Source organism: Chanos chanos, chromosome 5 (genome assembly GCF_902362185.1).
Source record: "Chanos chanos chromosome 5, fChaCha1.1, whole genome shotgun sequence".
Classification (NCBI taxonomy): Eukaryota; Metazoa; Chordata; class Actinopteri; order Gonorynchiformes; family Chanidae; genus Chanos; species Chanos chanos.
In genome coordinates this window covers 42,795,132-42,803,604 of record NC_044499.1, presented here as the reverse complement: position 1 = coordinate 42,803,604, position 8,473 = coordinate 42,795,132, and the positions used below count along the sequence as shown (strand labels likewise).

The window sequence follows — 8,473 nt, the reverse complement described above, 5'->3', positions numbered from 1 at the left end:
GCGTGTGTGTATGTGTTTAAAAAAAAAAGTTCTCTCTCTCTGTTGTTCCAATTATCTTTATAATAATATTTGTGTCTAGGGGAGTTCCTCCAATGCATGAGATTAATGTACAAAAACATTTGTTTTCATATATTACCCGGTCACATTTGAGGTGTAAAGCTACCTGTCCAAATTCATAGACATTTAGAATCACAGTCCCAAAAATTGGATCTTGTAAATACTATGAGGTATAAAAGCATTATGTCCACAGTTTTCTATAGTGACAATGATTATCATAGTAATTTTGATATAATAAGATGGGAACATTGACAGTAGGAGAATACTGGGAAGTTTGTCCCATAGGTGTTGACTCTGGATACCATATTTGTTGTTGTAATCATGTACACTCACGCTCTTTAAAAGAAAAAAAAAACACAAAAAAGCCAGTTTTGACCATTTGGTTGTAAATGAAATGAAACCGTTTTAACAGCAAAAAATGTGTCGCATTGTCAGGTCTGGTGTATTATGGCCATTAATAATTATTAATAATGAAACATTAATAATTATTAATTGTCTGTATGTGTGTATGTGTTGACTGAATGGTAAACTGTTCAATAATATTCCACCTCTGTACACGAAAAATGAAAAGTTAAAGAAATATCTGGCCTACTCAGTTGAATGACATCCTTTTTACTTTAAAGATGGATAGAAATAAAATAATACAAAATCATTTTTAAAATGTTATTCAGCTACTCTGGATTGCAATCACTAACCTGTCACTAACATTAAATCTTGATGTGTGCTTTCCTGACTGACATGAAGTAGGAGGCTCTGAATTAGATATGATAGCAGTGTGATGTCAGAGGGTTGTAGGTTTTCTTATACTGATGGACTTTGGAAAACATGAGAGTTATTATGTTGTGTTTGTATCCAGACTGAAGCTGAGTATTCAGTACAGTGTTTATCACTGCAGGATTCCTCTTTTTTTTTCTCCTGTATTCTTTTTCTTCAAAAAAAGTGAAAGCATTCTCACAGAGTGTAAAATCCTTCTTAGCCTGTGTACTGAAGCAAATTACAAGCAGATATCGGCATATGGCCAAAAAAAAAAAAAAAAAAAAAAGTTATGTTGTCACATGAGGTTTCTCTTCAAGACTGTCTTTGCACCAAGATGCTCAGAGAAAAAAAAAAACTAATGAACTCAAATGGAAGCCAGTGAAAAACACCAGCTTTGACAACTCTCTGTATAACTTACTACTTTATGCTTGGTTTAAAGAAAAACAGTGCATGCAGATCTCCTCATACAATATGATGGTTATAGCATCGAGAGGGCCGATGATGTAGTACCATAAGAAATGGATGAATTTATCTAAGGGATATGGTTTTGTTTGTAAAATATGTCCTTCACCTACCCAGGGACAGTTAATGTAATTTATTCAGTGGAATAAATTAGAAAAGAAAGAAAAAGCCAATCCCAAATGACACGCTTGGATCCATGTATGGTGGTAAAGGAGGCTCTCCAAGAGTATGTGTGGAAACAGACATTTTTATGGATGAACTAGAGTTCCTCTGTCATGTTGAATATGTGTTGACTGACTGTGAAATTGACTGTTGAGTAGAAATGGAGGTTTTGCTGAATGGACATTTTCAGTAGATTCTTTAAAATTAAATAAATCAAGCAGTTTACAGCTTGAAAGAATGAAAGAGATCTCTCAAAAACGTGTTGGACAACAAAAAGTACAAGCAAAGTAATTTAAAGATAATAAATTGATATTAACATGGATTGTCTGTCTGTCTTTATTTGTAATATTTACTTAGGCACCTAAACATATCCACCATGAATATCTGTCCAATCTTGGATTTCTTTAAGGCACGGTAATGAAATCTGTATATATCTGTGTATATGTGTCTATGAACTAAATAAACATGACAAATGTAACTACACATACACATACATATGTGTGTGTGTGTATATATATATATATATATATATATGTACACACACACACACATATATATATACACATACATATATATACATATATACACACACATTCACACACACATACATCACCCACAGTTGAAACTTTGCAATCAAGGATTTTTAATGTTATGTTTATTTAGATTATATATATGTATACACACACACGTATACACACGGGCGTTGTACGTCTTCAAAGCGAAAATACTGAATCTGTAATCTGACATCATCGTCCGTGCCGTCGGTGCAAATCCTTAATGCGTCTGTGCGACGTACCCTTTAAGATGCGTGTGTTGTGCAGCGCTAATGGGTTGTTATTCCTCTTCTTCTCGACGTCCAAGAGCATTTGATTCCGTGGTCTTATGATGTAACCGTTAGCGCTGCAGCCTTTATTCAGTTACCAAGAGCACAGTGCTGAATATATATTTCTGTCGGCACAAATCCTGAGCAGAGGGGGGAGAGAGGAAGAGAGTTTGCGCTCCATTGAGAAAGACGGAAATGAGAGGGGGGAGTCCGACCCGGGGAGAGAGATCCCTTTAAGAACAACTGGGACATAGCGGTGAGAGAAAAGGAGAGGAGGGGGAGAAGAAAGAGGAATTAAAAAAGAAAAGGAAGAAAGAGACAGGGAGGGAGGGGAGAGAGCGCGCGATAAAAAAAGAAAGATGACATCCTCTGAATTGAAGCGCCGAGGTGGAGCGGCCGGGCTCTAGCGCTCTTTGCCAGGGTCAGGGCTTGAATCCAACAACGAGGCTTCGACAAACACCGATTGGCCTGTTGGGGGAATCGAGGAAAAAAACAGATTTATGAATCGAAAACATAGACTGTTACTCTGTCAGATGCGTATATCGCAAAACCTTTAATAGTTATTTTAATGTATAAAATGTTTCCAATCATATGGATATATGATAGCATCATGCATGATTAAGAGTGTAGAAATAATAATATTGATTTCGTCTGCAGATACATTGATTTTTTTTTAAGCCATGCATATTAAAAGTGATACGTTATTTTTTACAGACGAGTCCATGTTATTCAAGTTGTAGCTTCAAAGTTGAATATCAGCACAGGAGAAATATAGAATCTGCAGTGTTGTCCCGTTCCTGTTGAGCATAAAATTTATACGCAGTTTTAACAGCTTTTTTCTGCAAAAAGACTCAAAATAATCCACTTGTTATATGTATTACTAACGTATTCATAATTCCTAACTGTTGGAGCAACATAATATTTAGCCTGCTGCTCTGTCATTTGCCAATTTAGCCAGTAGGTCGCTTGTTTGAAAAATGCCAACCGTTAGCTTTTAAATCTTAATTAGGATTACCTAGCTGACTATCTTCCTCTTGACTTTCGGACAAAATGGATGCTGCGTGGAGCAATTTTCTCTTTCAGGTGAGCCACAAGTCCTAACTCACGTGTGTGGGTATAGAATTAACAAACGGAATTAAGTTTTAAAATGTAAACTGTTTCTGACTTAAGTGTGAATTTGAACTGAAAACAACCAAAATAACTAATAGTTAGATTCAGTTCATTTTGAAAAACTTACACTCAAACGCTGCACTGCATTGAAAATGATGGGTTTGTGATTGTTTTTCCAGACCACACCAACTCAAACTCAAGTGGAGGGCACCCTCCAATCAGATCTCCTGCCTGTTCACACGACCTCTCCTCAGACTCCACCCTCAGAGCACATTGCTCCGCCCCCATCCACAGTGGACACTGCTGCACTCAATGAGGAACCTGTACCTGGTGGGTGAGGAACAGACACACACACATACACACAGAGGGATGGAGTTTTAAGAGGCAGAAGGGGCGGGAGAGAGGAATACTGAGAAGGGAAACTGGGTGGGAGGGGTTGAAGGTTGTGTGATACTCAAGCTCTGTGCTTTTTTTCATGTCAAACTAAAAATGTGATGCTTGGATTTTTTACTAGTTTCTTTTTGGGACTGCCTATTTCTCTGTCATTCTATTACACTTTTCCGCTCTATGTCCTTATTTATCACGGCCTCCGTTCCTCTTCACGTGTCAAGCTCTCTCTCTCTCTCTCTTCCCAATTCAGTGAAGCCAGTATCTCGGCCAGCCCGCGTAGCTCATATATGCGCCATATGTAGTAAGCAGTTCAAAAACAGCTACAACCTGAGACGACACCAGTCTGTCCATACTGGGATTCGCATGAAGGACCGGGCAAGCCGTGACAGAGAGGCAGGAACAAAAGAGAGCATAGAGAGACACACTGTACCTCTCTCCCTCCTCCAACTACCAGTGCTGCCCACTCTGCCTCCTCAAGCTGTCCTGGTACCTCCCCACACACAGGCCTTGGGTATTCAGGATGGTGATGGAGTTGCTATGGCAAGTGTGGCTACATCTGTGAATCCCCTCCCTCCTCCCACTGCTGTAGTCATGGCAACAGAGACTGTACAGGTAGGTCTGTGAGCCTGTTCAGATTGAGTTTCTTCTCCACATGAACTGCATGCTCAACAAGGGTTGTGATAGAAATAATACAAGTAATAGTACACTGAAAATGTTTAAGACAGTCCAAATCTTTGTGATGTTGTACAATACAAGAACCTTTGTTTCATTCTTGCCTTTCTCTACCTCCTTCTCTCTCTCTCTCTCTCTCTTTCTCTCTCTCAGTCTCTCCATGTCACTTACTCTCTCTCACCTTTTCAGCATCCCGTGAATCCGAGCCCTAATCCAGTGCGTAAAAACCATGCTTGTGAGACGTGTGGGAAGGCATTTCGGGATGTGTACCACCTCAACCGACATCGTCTGTCACATTCAGATGAGAAGCCCTTCTCCTGCCCTATCTGCCAGCAGCGCTTTAAGAGGAAAGACAGGATGAGCCACCATGTGAAATCTCACCAGGGCGGCGTGGAGAAACCCTACGTGTGCCAGCACTGCGCTAAAGCTTTCTCACGGTCAGGAGCACACACACACACACACACACACACACACCTTCAGCTAAACTCACACGCAAACATGGCTGTCCCCACAATCCACCAACAAGGCTCTGAAGGGTTCTGCTCTTTGCTTTTTTTTTTTGTCATTTTGTTTTCGTTTTCTTGTTTCTAGTATACAATAAATATATTCAGTCGAGGAACAAAGCCATTAATGTCAAATTTATCCTTTTTCATAGGCCTGATCATCTCAACAGTCATGTCAGACAAGTCCATTCTTCAGAAAGACCCTTCAAATGTCCGGTACAGTATCTCTGACAACTCAAACACTGTGGCCTTATTGCACTGTGTGCAGCATGTTGATTTGTCTTTTGCAGTATTCTCTCACTGTGCACCTATTTTACAGTGTACACCAGTCTGATTATAGGCCTGAATTTCAAGAGCAATAAAAAAGTCAGAATACAGTTTTTTAAAGTATTAAATATTTTGTTTAAAATTGTGGCCCTTAAAGTCATCATAAAGCTGTGTGTGCAGTGTCTGGGAAAACATGCACAGAAAATGCTTTTGAAGCATACAAATGTTATTTGTGTGCGGTGCTGTTTGGTTGTACAGACGTGTGAGTCAAGCTTTGCCACACGAGACCGTCTGCGTGCTCATATGATCCGACATGAGGACAAGGTTCCATGTCACATCTGTGGCAAACTACTGTCTGCTGCTTACATCACTGATCACATGAGGGTGCATAACCAATCACAGCATCACGCCTGCCACCTCTGCAACCGCAGTGAGTGTTCTACTGTCTCAACATTGACAGTGTCTCTTTCTCTCTCTCTCTCTCTCTCTCTTTCTCTTTCCTATATGTATGATGTCCTTTGCAATCACTGCACTTATATCCTCTGCACCTTTTATCTGATGTGATCATTCTCTATAATTCAGTGACTAACCAGTTTTCTCAGTCACAGTGATTACAAGGGAATAACTTGTTAACATGATCACGTGAAATTACATTTAAATAAAATAGCATTGTGCTGTTTCTGTTATTGTAGTGTGCAGTGAAGGATTCTCTTGCTACCTATTGTGCGTTAGTTTATGCTCTGTAAACAAAGATATCCTGTCCTGTCATCCAGGCTTCACCACGCTGACATACTTGAGGGTCCATGCTCAGAAGCACCATGGGCAGGAGTGGAAAGACAGCGCGGGAGGATTTGGCACAACAGGGTCTGGCGGTGTCCTGGTTTGTCAGCTCTGCGGGGTGCACTGCAAGACACCCACCCAGCTCCAAGGCCACATGGGTACCCATAACCCTCCTCCGAGCGAACCCAATCCAGTAACCACCAGTGACGCTGGGGTACCAGGAAACACGGTTACCCTTGGCAACATGGTGACCGCCCCAGCTGTGTTTGTGAGCGGGAATACTGTAGTGGATCTGCTAGTGTCTGACTGCTCTAGCATAGCCCAGCAGCCGCACAGCTAGCAGAGCAGTTTATTAACGCATAGACCCTCACGCAGGAATCACAAAGCTAGCAGAGAAGATACCTAACAATCACGCACTCAAACACACAGAAACCACAAAGCTAGCCGAATACACATAGAACATACAAAAACAAACAGCTGATGCACAGCTAGCACATATAATGTACAACGTAAACTCACACAGATACACACAAAAGAACCACACAGCTAACAAAGTAAACTTAACATACACTAATATATACACTTAAAAATAGGAACCCCTTTGCTAACCAACTTGTAGTGTGCTGCCTTTTACCAAACAAATCAGCCACATAGCAGAGCAGTTATGACACAAAGGTTTGTTGTGCATATAGTCACCACATAGGCAGATGAGTGATCAAACAAACGATGTCACAAAAACAAAGTACACACACAGTGATTTTGCAACTGCTCTAGGGAAGGAAAGAGCAGTTTCAACACGTATACCTAAGGAATATATCTGTCTCTTCACAGTCTTGGAGGTAACAGAACTAAAATGCAGTTTTCTCCTGTCATTCTAGGATGACTAGAAGTATTAGCAGAATGAATAAAGTTAGAGGGAGTGGGAGGGAAGGGTAGAGTAAAAGTGTGAAAGCGTCGTGAATATCTTGCTCTGAAACTGATAAGGTTAACACCCACATTTCACCAGCTTTTCTTTTCACTCCATCCTTCCCACTTAATCCCTCTTTTTCTCTGCCTGTAGAACTCAAAATGAAACTGTGATTGTGTATTCCTACTGTATTCCTACTGTTTTCTCTCCTTTTTGAAGCAATTGCCTGTTTATCATATACACCTACCTGACTCCTCATATACACACATATGTACCCCATAATACTTCTTCTTCAGTTCTTGTCTGTTAAGTGTAAAATAGAAATATGGTCAGAGTTGTGGAGAACAGACAGAATTAGAAAGAAGGAGAGAAGTGGTGAAAAGATGGAAGAGATGGATAGATTGCACATGATTTTTTTTTTAATCTCCTGTAATAGATGCATCTCAGCTGACACTATAGCATTTTTATGATAGAGTGAATAGAAAAATGCATTGACTGTATACACTGTTTGAAGGACAGGGAGTGTCTGGGAATGTCTGTGTACTGTGGTGTGTGTTATGTGCTGTTTAAGATAGGTGTGTTTAGAACATTAGAGAGATAGAGGTACAGTAAAAAAAAAATAATGTGAAAGAAACAAGAATTGCATTCAGGATCATCGTGCACCTTAAAACGTTTAATGCTGAGTATATCTGTATTATTATTTTTTCTTTTTCATCAGCTGAGAATTGTCCATCAGGAACCCACTGACCTAGTAGTTCAATGTCCACTAAAATGCTGACCTTGAAACCAGTTAACTAACAAATAATTAATTATCATATTCTCTTAGCAAATAAAACTATACAGAGAGGGACTTGTTTTATGAATTTATGAGACTGTTTGAGAGCTATGATGTTTACCTTTTTTGTTTTATATCAATATAGTTTTGTGGTCTTCTAAAAGTTACAAGTCCTCATGTGAAATGAATGCAAGTTGTGTTACTGTTTCCAGTAGGACTGTGAGGAAAAAAAAGGTTTTACCCATGATTGCTTTTTTTTTGTCTATTTTTGTTGTAATTGTGTGACACAGATGTTTTGAAGGGCTCAAAAGTGAGTGGTAAAGTGATAGCAAAGTACTTAGAAGATACTGTACTCAGTTGACCAGGTATTTAGATTAAAAATGGAAGCTAGTGGAAGGAAAAAGGTGATCCTGGTTTTCTACTGGAGTGTTTTCTTTTATGAGTTTAGTGTTGGTACTGTATATTATCTAAATATTCATTAATCTAATTTGAATTGGAGATTTGTTCCTCCTTTTGGAAAATGTAGTTGTTTAATAGGATTCAGACTTTTTTTTTGTTTCATTAAGCTAAAATAATACATCTTCAATAGGAATCTGTGCAGCTCTGGCAATGCATCTCAATGCCTTATTGTATCCTACCACCTCTTAATTTGTCAAATTCTAAAACTATTTTAAATCTTAGTGAGCGATCCAGTAAAAAAAAAAATATTAATGGGATGTATTTATATTTATATTTTTATATTTCTCAACCATATGCATGTGTATGAGCAGTTAGAGCAACAGTTAAAGCATTGTTGATGCTTACCATGA

The 8,473-nt window shown here is 39.2% G+C and overlaps 1 protein-coding gene across 1 annotated transcript; it reads left to right on the top strand.

The window, feature by feature from the left end:
* The first annotated feature begins 2,445 nt into the window (after positions 1-2,445).
* On the top strand, positions 2,446-8,345 carry mazb (MYC-associated zinc finger protein b (purine-binding transcription factor)). The gene is made up of 8 exons (XM_030775630.1): positions 2,446-2,516; positions 3,270-3,343; positions 3,550-3,700; positions 4,011-4,372; positions 4,622-4,869; positions 5,088-5,151; positions 5,461-5,632; positions 5,976-8,345. The coding sequence occupies exons 2-8, from the start codon at positions 3,311-3,313 to the stop codon at positions 6,320-6,322; spliced, it is 1,377 nt and encodes a 458-aa protein (XP_030631490.1). The 5' UTR covers positions 2,446-2,516; positions 3,270-3,310; the 3' UTR covers positions 6,323-8,345.
* The last annotated feature ends 128 nt before the right edge of the window (positions 8,346-8,473 follow it).

Excerpts from the sequence above, each read along its gene's own strand:
- mazb (XM_030775630.1), top strand. The coding sequence starts at position 3,311 with ATGGATGCTGCGTGGAGCAATTTTCTCTTTCAG. Across the intron at positions 4,373-4,621 it reads TGGCAACAGAGACTGTACAG|CATCCCGTGAATCCGAGCCC; the intron begins GTAGGTCTGTGA and ends TCACCTTTTCAG. Across the intron at positions 5,152-5,460 it reads AAAGACCCTTCAAATGTCCG|ACGTGTGAGTCAAGCTTTGC; the intron begins GTACAGTATCTC and ends TTGGTTGTACAG.